This window comes from Malus domestica, chromosome 17, assembly GCF_042453785.1.
Source record: "Malus domestica chromosome 17, GDT2T_hap1".
NCBI classification, from domain to species: Eukaryota; Viridiplantae; Streptophyta; class Magnoliopsida; order Rosales; family Rosaceae; genus Malus; species Malus domestica.
In genome coordinates, this window is record NC_091677.1 from 33,920,906 (window position 1) to 33,933,497 (window position 12,592).

General features: G+C 37.9%; 2 protein-coding genes across 3 annotated transcripts; both read left to right on the forward strand.

The window, feature by feature from the left end:
• The first annotated feature begins 735 nt into the window (after window positions 1-735).
• On the forward strand, window positions 736-3,248 carry LOC103405925 (WRKY transcription factor 23). 2 transcript variants are annotated; one of them, XR_524534.4, is made up of 4 exons: window positions 739-1,521; window positions 1,743-1,886; window positions 2,073-2,709; window positions 2,961-3,248. XR_524534.4 is itself a non-coding variant. In XM_008344952.4 (3 exons), exons 1-3 carry the CDS (start codon window positions 1,073-1,075, stop codon window positions 2,518-2,520), a joined length of 1,041 nt encoding a protein of 346 aa, XP_008343174.1. In that variant the 5' UTR covers window positions 736-1,072; the 3' UTR covers window positions 2,521-3,248. The 2 variants fall into 2 exon arrangements, 1 of the variants encoding a protein (XP_008343174.1); XM_008344952.4 differs by having other exon boundaries at window positions 736-1,521; window positions 2,073-3,248.
• Window positions 3,249-5,653: 2,405 nt separating this feature from the next.
• On the forward strand, window positions 5,654-10,071 carry LOC103405927 (uncharacterized). The gene is made up of 6 exons (XM_008344953.4): window positions 5,654-5,792; window positions 6,205-6,526; window positions 6,767-7,214; window positions 7,600-7,898; window positions 8,123-8,490; window positions 9,723-10,071. Exons 2-5 carry the CDS (start codon window positions 6,224-6,226, stop codon window positions 8,465-8,467), a joined length of 1,395 nt encoding a protein of 464 aa, XP_008343175.1. The 5' UTR covers window positions 5,654-5,792; window positions 6,205-6,223; the 3' UTR covers window positions 8,468-8,490; window positions 9,723-10,071.
• The last annotated feature ends 2,521 nt before the right edge of the window (window positions 10,072-12,592 follow it).

Here is a 12,592-nt window from a genome sequence, read left to right on the forward strand (position 1 = left end):
ATTACAAGTTTAAAAATGTCATTAATAATGAGTAAAAAGAGCTACAAACATAATGTTCACTAAATAATTAAAAGCAGTTCAATCTTAAACAACCAAACAAGAAAAAAAAAACTTCAAAAACTCTAACTTTAAAGTTTCACTTCAATATATAACATTATTATATAATAAAATTGAAAAAACAAACCCTTTTTAAGGTGTTATTATTGTCATTAAAAATATCTCATTGTATTCCAAATTTTATATTTTGAAAGGAAAAAAATTAAGCTTATAAGGAATGCACGATGAGATTTAAAGCGCTAACAAAAATAATTTTTAAATATAGAACATTATTATATAACAAAAGCAATTTTTAAATATAAAACATTATTACATATAAATCTTAGGTGACAAAAATTTTGGGGGCTCCTTAAAATTTTAAGCCATGTGCGACTGCACATTTTGCTCCCCCTCAACGTCATCTTTGAGTATTGATTAGCTTGCTCATTTTTTATTGGTGACATATCGTTTAATTTGTGAATTTAGTTTAAAAATTTAATCTTCCAAACATTATCTTAATTAAATTTAATTAAGTCGATAAGGATTACAATTATCAAATAATCAAAAGCTCGCTAAGAAGAAGCTTGGTTCACATTCATGTAGTCTGTGTAGCCGTAAGAAGGTAACGCGTAACGAAACCCTCTTCACATTACAAAAATAAAAAATAAATAAATAAACTGGTTAAACGGTCAAAGGTCCAAGTATGAAAGCGTCGCCGGTTTGTCGGAACCATGCAATGCATTCAATTTTTTTTTTGCCACTGCAAAATCTGTCTTTCTCCGTACAAAACCCTGCACCTCCAATTGCCGGTCAATGTTTGAGGCCAACCCAAAACTCTCTCACTCTCTCACAATCCTCCCCCAAAACTCTCTCCTCCCTCTCTCCCAAAAATTTTATAAACCAGATCAGACCCTACCCTACTCTCTCTCTCTCTCTCTCTCTAAGACAAACAAATCCCAGTTTCTCTCTCTTACTCTCTTTCTATCTCTAGGATTTGAAGAAGTATAGATAGTAGTGTGTGTACTGAGAGTGAGCTATGAATGTGAAGAAGGATGTGGTGAAGAGGGAGGACAAAATTAATAGCAACAATATGAATGGGGGAGGAGGAGGAGGTGGACTTACCACATCACCATTTGCAGGCATGTTTGATTTCTGTGAAGGAGAAAAGAGTTCATCTTTAGGGTTTATGGAACTTTTGGGGGTTGGGGTTGGACAGGACTGTTGTCCCACTTCCCTGTTTGATTATCTGCCTCAGACACCATCGACAGCCCTGCCTTCATTAGCTTCCACAATGGGAGGAAAAGATCAGTTATCTACTGACTACTCCTCTTTGAATCAGCAGCCTACAACACCAAACTCTTCATCGATATCGTCGGAATCAAGCGAGGCAGTGAACGAAGAACACACTGATCATAAAGCTGCTACAGACCAAGAGAAAAGTAATGAAGAAGAAGAACATCATGAGCAACAAAAGACCAAGAAAGAGTGAGTTTTTTACTTTTTAATTATTTTCTTGCTTTCCTTTGCTTTAAGTTTTGTGTTTGAGAGATTAACCCATTTCATAACAGATCAAGATAGAGATGGGTTTTCTGGGAAATTGAAATTTTTGGGATTTTGGGTAAAAGGGTAAGTCAAATTAATAAAAGCCTTGTGAAGGGTGAGATATTAATGCATTTGTAATTTCTTGTGTTGGGATTGGAGAAAAGGTTGAAAGCAAAGAAGACGAGTCAGAAAAGGCCGAGAGAACCCAGATTTGCATTCATGACAAAGAGCGAAGTTGATCATCTGGAAGATGGCTACAGATGGAGAAAGTACGGCCAAAAAGCTGTCAAAAATAGCCCCTTTCCCAGGTACTAAAACTTCAGAGCCAAATTAATCACTTCCATTTGAAATTCTGCATTGTTGGTTAATTTGAATGTATCAAAACCAGGAGATTAATTTAATAATGGGTTTTCAATCAGAATCTCAATTATATATATATATGTATTTCATAATTAAATGTTGGTGATGTGATGAAATGATAATATGTTTTGTAGGAGTTACTATCGGTGCACAAGTGCATCATGTAATGTGAAGAAGCGAGTGGAGCGATCTTTCGATGATCCGAGCATTGTTGTAACTACTTATGAAGGCCAACACACTCATCGCAGCCCACTCCTGCCTCGCCCAACTCTCCCTGCGGCTTCTGCTTTTCCAGCTAATAACTTTGAGATGCCATTAATCCCCACAAGAACCCTATTTACTCATGACTATCAACAAGTACAACCATTTGCAGATAACAACTCCTCTTCGCCTTCATCGGCACCAATTAATTTTGGTGATTATTATGTGAATGGCTCTTCATTGTTTACAAATGCTACTAGTACCACGGGCTTTCTTCATCCCGAAAGGCGGTTTTGCTCTCCGGCAACCGGTTCTGCTTTGTTAGCTGACCATGGCCTTCTTCAAGACATAGTCCCCTCTCATATGCTGAAGCAAGAGTAGAAGATATATACCCTTATATATATATATATATATGATCATCATCAGATAGTGAGATCATTCCAATCCATCAGTGCTACTTAATTATGTACTATTTAGCTTGCTTACTGACTTTCTGTGTTAAGATGGTGATCCAGATGATGGTTATGTTTTGTAACATGGATGGAACATGGACTTTTGAATCCAATGCAGGTACTAATAGGCAGTAGCTAGTTTTTCTTTCTATTTCTTTTACCTCTTTCTGTTTTGATCTTCTTCTTTTTTTTCCCGTGTTTTTCCCTTTTGGGGGTTTGTGGGGTTTGTGTGGAAGAGAGCCTAAAAGAGGAGAGAGAGAGGTGAGGAGGAGGCTGATTATGGTAAATAGAGAAAAATGGGGGGTTGTTTATTTAGTTCGATTGTCTGACGTCTTGTTTGTCCTTATATCTTTGTTTTTCTTGTTGAAGGAATGTGCATTGATTTGATTTGGATACTAGTCAGCACTGCGGGCGGTCATGATTTGAGGGTTAGGATGTTGGACAGTCTCCAGACTCTCCACACCTACTTCTCTTTCTCTTTTTGGTCGACTTCTTGTTTCTCTGTATAACACCATATGCACTGGAAACTTCGTATTTAACAAGTTTTATGAAGTTACAGCAGAAGTGTAAACATGAATACAGCTTACATTGATCAAAACGAATGTACCCTCTCTCATGCATCTAATAATTCAAGTTCGATAACTGTTATTATTAGCATTTCAAAAATCTCATTCACTCATCACAATTGTATTTTTCTTTCTAATTATAAAAAGTTTTGAGTGTAAAATGAAAATTTTAGAGTGTCGTAACAATTCACTTCAAGTTATTTTAAAGTAGAATATCGTTTTAATTAAGGAAAAAACATTCTCTCATGAGAATTCCCATAAAAGCGTTATTCTAGAGAAAGGGAATTCACTTCACATGCCCTCTTTTGTTGTATGCCAACAAATCTCACCCTCCACATTCGATTCATTGAATTTGAATAATAATGAGATAGGAAATGTGGATTTCGACTCTCTGCAGTGATATTATAGATATTAATAATTACTGTCGCACCGTCTTCATATTCATTTTATTTACTTATTGGAATAAAGAACATCGAATTATAATCACCGTCAAACAAATTATGACTGATTTAATGAGTCCTTGTCCTCTGTAATATCATCTTTAAACATTACTATAAAGGGAATCCTCCAAATATCTCTTCTTTAGTTGGTGGAAAATCTTAATCCAATTGGCATCGAGAGAGAATTGGTTGGATAGTGTGTGGCACATTTCTCCACCACTTGGTTCTCTTTCTTTTTCCCTTTTGGTAAAATGGGTGGGAACCGAACAAAGACGCTTGGTTTGGGTAGAATCTTCAAAAAGTTCAGCAAACACAAGATAAATTACAAACATGTTGAGTGGATGATCAACTTCACATCAGATGGGCGGTGAGCGCCAAAGATAAACTTTCTAATTGGGAATAATTACTTCAAATTATATGTAAAATAATTGGTCTATGGTACAAATTTCGGGCAAGGATAGAGATCCTCTTCGGATCTCACCATCCGGAGCTTAAAAAACTAGTAATTCAGGCTACTTAAATTGAATTCGACAGTAACCTATTAAATAATTTCGCTGACTCACCTCATACAAAACAAGGATCATGATCTCTTTTTCTCTCTTGAACAGTCAAAATTCCCTAAACCAAGGGCCTTATGCTCTGGATGTGAGGTCTAAAGAGGATTTGGTGGGGCACCTGGATCCTGATGGTCTCCGTCTCGTGCCTCTCCAGCTTACACAAATTCTCTCCACCACACTAAAATGGTGGAGTCGCGCAAATGGAAATATAAGTAGCTGTATCTTGTATATAAATTATAAATATAGTGAATTGTTGAATATTACGCCTCCAAATCCCCTCATCTTCTTGTCCATCTCACACTTTTATTTTTGTCAACACAAAATATTGACATGATTTAATTGTAACCATTCAAATAAGAAAAGATTGCAGAAGAATAAGATTGAAAGAAGTCAACACAAAATATTGATATAACTTAATCGTAACTGTTCAAGTAAGAAAGGTAAAGAAAGTTAAGGTTCCACCATAAAACTATTTGACAATATAGGGAGTATCCCAACATTTTATAAGCCTATGCAAGGTCTCTATTCACATCAGTGTTGCACTCATTCTGAACACGCCCCCTCACGTATGACGAATTTTCAAGACTAACACGTAGACAACATAACTCAGGTGACGTGGAGCACGTGTGGCTGTTGGGCTTCACACATGAGACAACTTGCTCTAATACCATGAATAAAGTTGAGTTTCCACCATAAAATCAATTAACAAATGTAAGATTTATTCTCAACAAAATGACGAGAAGGTGTTTGTTTGGCCTTGGAATGGAAGTCATATTGTAAGGTGATGCTTTACAGGGTGGTGATGCTTTGCAGGTAACCCAAAGCTCTCGGAAGTCCGCAGGGTGGTTCTTCCGCCTTTGATTTGCTTGTTGAAGACAATAAAACAAGCCTATGGTTTTTGTTGCATCAAAAGCTTGTCATGTTCATACATACGTAATGTAAGGACACATAGAACGCTCAAGTTTGCCTTTACTTCCAATTTTACCAGTTGTTGGTTTGAGAACGCTCCGGAGCTACTCCAGAATGTCCTCCTTAAAAATTGTAGTGATGAATAAAACTACGATTGTTTCTTATTAAAAACAACCAAAAAAAAAAAAGAACAGTCGGAAAAAAGAGAATCATATGCCATATAAAACAGAAATATAATTTGAAAATATATAAACACGTGTATACTGTCATTTAGTATTACAGTCTAGTGATATTCCTCTTTACTTGTAATGAGAGATCTTAGATTTGATTCTTGCAAAAGACGAATTCGAATCACATTATTAGGTCATGTTCGATTCTCGCCAAAAGTGAATTTGAACCGCATTATTTCTAACCCATTGTGAGGTTAAGCACACCCTCAAGGAGTGTAGATAAACATGTGTATAAATAAATAAATAAATAAATAAATAACATGTGTACTGAGTACTGACCATGCACAAACATTTTTTTTTTTTGGTGTCAAAACAAACATTTGTTTTTTTGGTGTGGATAAAATTGTAAAAAAAGAAAGAAAAGAAAATTCAGCAGGGAGTAAGAGGGTAATAAAAACCCAGCCCTAGCCCAGGCCTTCTTTTAGCTTAAAGCTTTAGGCTTTCTCCTCGTCGACGTCCTAAAACCTCTGCTTGCGGCTCCACTATCTTCACTCTCCAGGTAACCATTCCGTACACCAAATCTAATTCAACTTTTATGTAAATTTTTTCATGCATTTAATCGTCGGCCCCTAATTTGCCCCTTTATGTTTATTGTACAATCAAGGAATCGATTTGTTTATGTATTTATTTTTGCTATAGTTTCAATTTTCATGAGGATTTTCTACTCAAAGAAGCAGATCCTGATATCAATTTTTAATCTTGATCGTTGCTTTTGTTTGTAAATTTCTGCAAGTGTTTTGCTTAGTAATTAGTGAACTTAATCTTATTGGGATTTGGGTTTTCGTAGAATTTCAATATCGATAAGGAGCTGTTTGGGAATTTCTTAAAGTTATGTTCTTTACCCTTTTCTGTGTAATTTGTTGGCTGTGGAGGATATTGATAAGGTTTGGTTTGTGTTGTGGAATGTTTAGAATTCATAAGGTTGAAATAATGGAAACGAGACCAGACCCGGATATCGATGACGACTTTAGCGAGCTATACAAGGAGTACACTGGCCCTCCTGGGTCAAATGCCGCTAACACACAAGAAAGGGCAAACCCAAACAAAAGGTCTCTTGCCGGGTCTGATGAGGAAGAGGAATCTCGCGATCCCAATGCCGTCCCAACCGATTTTACTAGCCGAGAAGCTAAGGTGTGGGAGGCCAAGTCAAAAGCAACTGAGAGGAATTGGAAGAAGAGGAAGGAAGAGGAAATGATTTGCAAAATCTGTGGGGAACCTGGCCACTTTACTCAGGTAGAACTTTAGTGCTTCATTTGCTTCTAGTTTCTTCTAAATATCTGGCCACCTTTATGCAAAATCACACACACATACGCAAACGCATTATTTGTTTGTTTTTCAATTGCTTATACTGCAAAGTGTTTTTCAATTGCTAATATAACCTCATAGCATGTTTAGACTTTTTAGTTCTTCTATCTCAGGGTGTTACTTTTTCTTTATGATAACATGTTCTGATGCATTTTTGGTAATTCCTAGGGTTGCCCGTCTACCCTTGGTGCAAGTCGCAAGTCTCAAGATTTCTTTGAAAGGGTACCTGCTAGAGAAAAGCATGTAAGGTCCCTTTTCACTGAGAGAGTGATAAACAGGATTGAAAACGATATTGGATGCAATATTAAGATGGATGAGAAATTTATCATTGTCAGTGGCAAGGATAGGTTAGTATTAAGAAAGGGTGTGGATGCTGTGCACAAAATTATTAGAGAGGAAGGCGAACAAACAGATGGTTCTGCTTCTCGAGTGACTAGATCAAGGTCACCTGAGCGAAGTCCTGTTGGTGCACGTTTACAACGTTCTGAATCCCAGAGGTCTCATTCTGGTCCCCGAAACGGGTCGCATTTTCAACAAAGGTTTCACAGGCAAGAGAAATTTGTTGAAGACCGAATACGTCAGGATATGCAGAAAATTTCCAGGGGTTCTCCGCAAGGTAGGGACAGCATAGGATATGTTTACGATGTATATAGGGAGCTGTTAAGTCATGTTCATAGCTCGTTAGGTTCGTATACAATTTTCTACCTGTTGTCTGTAAAATCTTTCCAATTTATCAAAGAATCGGGTTTTTGCTTATCATTTGTTTGCAGCAAGAGGTAAGTTCTTATCTTAAAGAATTGTGTGTAGAGTTCTGAAGTAGCTTTCACGGTTGGGTCTGAATTGATCGGGTTGTTTCCGAAATGAAATCATTTACTGAAAGCTATCCAGAAATTTTGCCTCAGATGGTTTCTCTCTGAAAATAAGATAGTATGTTGAATTAAAGCTGCCATCTGTGTTAGCATCTTGAATCAAGTGCTTAACGTACTCTTCATTTCATGAAGCTTATGGTAATGACGGAGCTAGAGGTCGACCAAGTCATTCAAACTCTCCAGCTCGTGCCCCTTATATGAGAAACTCATATAATTCATATGATGGTCATAATCGGAGCATGGCTGCTTATAGAAATGATGGATGGAATTCTGATAAAAAAGGATCTGATATGCAATCCAGTCGTCAGTTTGATTACTCTGCCACCCCTCAGACATTAGAAGAATTAGAATTGGCGTACAAAAGAGAGGCAACGGAACTTGGAAGAATTCGTGACAAGGAAGAAGATGAAGAAAATTACGGACATCGTGAGGTATGGTCTACCTTACAACTCTGGGAACAAATAAAACGAGAAACACTTTTATGTCTTTTATTCTTGCTGGAAGTGATAACTGGTCTATTGACCCATCCTATAACTCTTAACATGTATATCTGCAGCTACCCTGCCTGTTTTCTTGCCAATCGTAATTGTTTTAAAAAGACTTGAACTCTTGGTACAAATTTCTTGTTGCTGACTTTTTATTATATGGATAAAAGGCGATTAGGGATATAAGAGAGAACCACGCGAAGAAATTGGCTACCCTGAGGGGCATGCATGCAAAGCAGTGGGAGGACTTTCTTCAACTTGATGCCCAGAAACGTCAACAACAGGCTAATCAGCAGATGTCGACTTCAGGTTTTGGTGGTTATAAATCACACAATTATTCTGAATACGACAGCTCCTCAGCCAATCCTCAGTATTCCATGGCTAATTTAGCCATGGATTCAAGGAGCAGGTACCCCAACACTATGGAAAACTATCCTTCAAGGCCTCACGACAATTTTGGTGAGTTTCAGCGTCAGAGGCACGAGGATTATGGGAGAGGTTACAATCGATACTGAATGGGAATCTGCAATTACATTTGGTGAGTAGTCTTACTCTTCAGGCAAATTAACAAGGATTTAATTGTTACCTTTATGGCTTGTCCTCAAAATTGAATATCCAATGCTCGTATAGGGTGGTTCTTCGGAATGCAGAAGTGAAATTTTATTAGGGTGCTTTCTAGCAACCACATAGAATGTTTTTATGCGATTCTGTGGCTGTTGATTGGGTAGGGAGCGCAGATGTTGGCATTGTTAACTTGGTATTGCAGATTATTGTTTGCTTATTTAGCACTAGCTTAAATTCCACATGGAAAAAATTCCAGGGTCGGGTAGCGGTAGGCTCAGGAGAGCACCAAATCTCGGTCGCATTCTGTTTTACATTGACATCATTCATATCAGTACATGATCGATTTAAAATACTTCCCCCTGCACAAACATTCTGGTGTTTGTGACCAGTAACTTTAGATTATACTTTCTGCTTTAGCTCTCCGTTGGTTAGTTAAGTCTATTTTATTTGATATCAAACCACGTCGTCAATGAGCAAAAGGAGGCAAACCTCGCTTGGCTTTCTTGTAGATCAAGGAATATCTTCCTTCTTGTCCTAGGGCATATGGTGTATAAATACTATCATTTGGTGGTCCGGATTGGATGGAACTATGTGTTTCGGATTGGAATACCTTCCATTCTTTGATCCGGTACCAATACCACTCTTCAATTTTCTTCGTCTACTAGAATACACATTTCTGGGTTTTGGGATTAAAGAAAATATAACCAAGTCACTCATAAAGCTCACCTCAACTCAACTCAATCCCTATCGACAAGGTTGGAGCTCATTCAAACTTGGGTGTAGGCTCCAAGTGACGTGTAGATCAATCAAAACAACCCTTGTCTTCAATGAGCTTGGATATTTTGGGTCATGAAGATATGCGAACCTGAAAGGAAGCTCACCGATGCACCCTTGGTGGTGGTTCGATCTCCCTTCCCTCCTAACATTTAACAATTTAATCCACTGACGGTATCGCTTCTTAAAAAATATATATATTCCCCCGGGAGGCTGCATCCAATCTCTCTGAGGATCAAACGCCACCTTGTACTTTGTAATATACCTTTGTATAATGTGAAAACATCAAACGCACCCTCGTGGTGGACGTAGCCGAATTAAGCGTGAACCATGTGTATTGTTGTGTTAACATATTTACCGCTCTAATTCAATCTCTGCATCCAATCGTAGTATTCACTTATTTGCAGACTTTGATCGGACATTCTTTTACAGGGCATTGTATTGTTGCTTGTGAGATGAAGGGACTGATTCCGCAGACTCGTTTGGACGCTGCTCGTAATTCCGCAAGTGTGGTTTTCGACGGCTGGGGTAGTCATGATCTCAATGTCAGACTAAGCACGCAGCTACGGCGAATGTTTATGCTTACTTCAATATCGGGGACAAGTAGTCGGGCGGATTGGGTAACGGTTTTCTTTTTGGCTAAGTGAAACTTGGGATGCTATGTCATTTGAACAACCTTGTTTGATCCCATTTTTAAGTTATTTGTCAACAAAATCTGTGATCTTGCGATGAATTCGTCAAATAATAATTAGCTCAGCTCCTGGAGGCTGTTGCCTTCCAATCTGCAGAGCACGGTGCTTTAAGGCAGCCCTTGAATTTTTAGTACTTGTAACAGACTCTGAGAGTAGAGTGGATTCTCTCCCCTCAAGTTCAAGTTCACTGGCACTTTGAATCACTGGCTCGATGCCAATGTTAGACCCCGTTCGAACTTTGACTCGTATACATAAGAACAACTGCTATTACTCAAGAACCAGAATGCAATCAATATCGTCAATGTACTTTGCTCTGTACAAAGGCACAATATATAAAACTGTTGCAGGCTAAAGATAGAGCATCTTCAATGGGAGTCCCAACGTAGGGGCTCCCACCACCACTTTTGAGGACTCATATAGGAGTTTTAAAGGAATATTTGAATCCCTAAAAGAATATTGTTTACAATGGAGATTTTTTTATAGTATAATTCCAAAAATAGGGACTAAAATATTAAAAAATTATAATTCATTTCATTGAAATATTGTAACCATTGATAAAAATAAAAAAACTATCTCTGCCATTAATTTTTCAAGAATTCAAAAAAAAGAAAAAAAAAGGGACAAATGAGAAGTTGCCCCACTTGAGTGGGTTCAAAAAACAAGTAAAAAAAACATAAAAGAGCAGCATCATTCCCAATCAAAATTAATATGGAGTTCACTATCTGAGTGCCTATATGTCGTCCTCATATTTGAGAATTCTTTTGAGGTATCCGACGATTCCCTATGTATTGAGATATTTTGAGGACTTCAATTCCGAACTATTGGAAGTCATTTGTCCCTATATTTAAGGACTATACGGTTGTAGGAACTCTATTTAGGATCTCCATTGGAGATGCTCTAACTTCCTTGCAAATATCACACGTGAACCAATAGTCTTATAACAAATGATGATAGGGCATGTGACGTGGCAAGAGCTTAATAGCATCTTAACATATGCAAGAAAGGAGACTGCTCTCTCTACTTGGTTGAATTAAGGAGGCTTAGCATATCAGTTGCAACAATAATGGAACCGGATCCCTTCCGGACCTAAATAAACTGAGCCTTATGAGCAAAGGATCCGGGCCATTAAAATTTGATCCAATAGATACAAACAGAGAGCCTCTTTAAAAGTTATAATAATTATAACCGTTGAATCAAATTTCAAAGGTCCAAATCATTTTCTCAGGAGGCTTAGTTTATTTGGGTCCGGAGGGGATCCAGTTCCAACAACAATGAATGATAAGTCCTTGAGACTTCCTAATGAAACGACACAAGATTATGAACAAAAATCTCAAGTACGCGGAAGTGCATGCAAGGAACTTCAACCAGAGCGAAGAGCCGGCGACTTTCAAATTTCCTAAATGCGCCGAGACAGAAATACATAGGTGTTGAAGAAGTTGGGAGTAGGACAGAAAGTGCTCGATAAGTTGACCGTTTATATTTACAAATGACAGAGAGAGATGCTTGAGGGACTTAATGCATGACATGCCAAAAGGGCTCTTAAATGGCTTATCCGGAAAAAACATAAGACTTGGAAGAGTGCCAAAAAGGTCTATCTGCTTTCAGATCTATCTCGAGCCTTTGAACTCTCGTCTGCACCGCGAACTCAATCCAACTGTCGATTTCAAAACTGCTAGCGCCGCAATCAGGTGAGGATGAACGAATTTTGGGTTCATCTATGGACGGACTTTGATGCAATTGAAAGACTTGAGTCACCGAATTGTATCTAGATAATAATGCATCTGAGACGTGTAACATGTTTCCACACATAACTCCAAATCCAACCCAAAACTATATGACTCTTAGGGTTTAAGATTATTGTTACTTTATTTGTTTCTTGTGGGCTAAGGATTATGATTCTTTTGCCTGTTAAGGTTAGATGTCTTGTTTGTTACGTTTAAGTTTATTTTTTGTTTTCTCCTATGTGGTTTCTATGGTTAAGTATGTAGCTTTCTTGATAATTTTATAGTGCTTTTTTAGTTTTAGTTAATTAAGTATCATTTGTAATTGTCTAGTCGTTTGTTCGTCTTTTCATTGAATTTCAATTTTATTTTCTTTAATTTCCTTCACTTCGAAGTTTGAATGAGAAACAAAACTTTACCTACTTGTTTAGTATTCCATCTATTTCATTCAACAAACATCATACAGTGTCTGTGCTGATGGTGTAGTTTTGTACGATTGGATAAATTAGATCCACATGTATTGTTAAGCCTTATCTTTATTAGTGAAATAATACAAATATTTAAACTAATGAGCCTTTTTCTTAGTAGTGGAGCTCACTTCGTGCGTGGGACCCAAGCTTACGAGTCTCCACCACGTCAGCATCAACAAACCAAGCAGCCCCCAGCCGAGTTCAAATCTGTTTGCCAAAAAACCCCTTGCCCACCCTCTACCCTGCATTATGCAGTTGACACCTGTCCTTCCCTTAATCCCACATAACTCCGTGGAGTATACGGCGACGAAGGGGAGTCCGGTGGCGCCGACACGGTGGCGTCACCAAGGAAGTTGGTTTATTGCGTGGCTGAGGGAGTTGGGTCAATGGGGGAATTCGGATGCTGCTAGGCTAGTTAA

Excerpts from the sequence above, each read along its gene's own strand:
- LOC103405925 (XM_008344952.4), top strand. The coding sequence starts at position 1,073 with ATGAATGTGAAGAAGGATGTGGTGAAGAGGGAGGACAAAATTAATAGC. Across the intron at positions 1,522-1,742 it reads CAACAAAAGACCAAGAAAGA|GTTGAAAGCAAAGAAGACGA; the intron begins GTGAGTTTTTTA and ends ATTGGAGAAAAG. Across the intron at positions 1,887-2,072 it reads AAAAATAGCCCCTTTCCCAG|GAGTTACTATCGGTGCACAA; the intron begins GTACTAAAACTT and ends TATGTTTTGTAG.
- LOC103405927 (XM_008344953.4), top strand. The coding sequence starts at position 6,224 with ATGGAAACGAGACCAGACCCGGATATCGATGACGACTTTAGCGAGCTA. Across the intron at positions 7,215-7,599 it reads TTCCAGGGGTTCTCCGCAAG|CTTATGGTAATGACGGAGCT; the intron begins GTAGGGACAGCA and ends CATTTCATGAAG. Across the intron at positions 7,899-8,122 it reads AAAATTACGGACATCGTGAG|GCGATTAGGGATATAAGAGA; the intron begins GTATGGTCTACC and ends TATGGATAAAAG.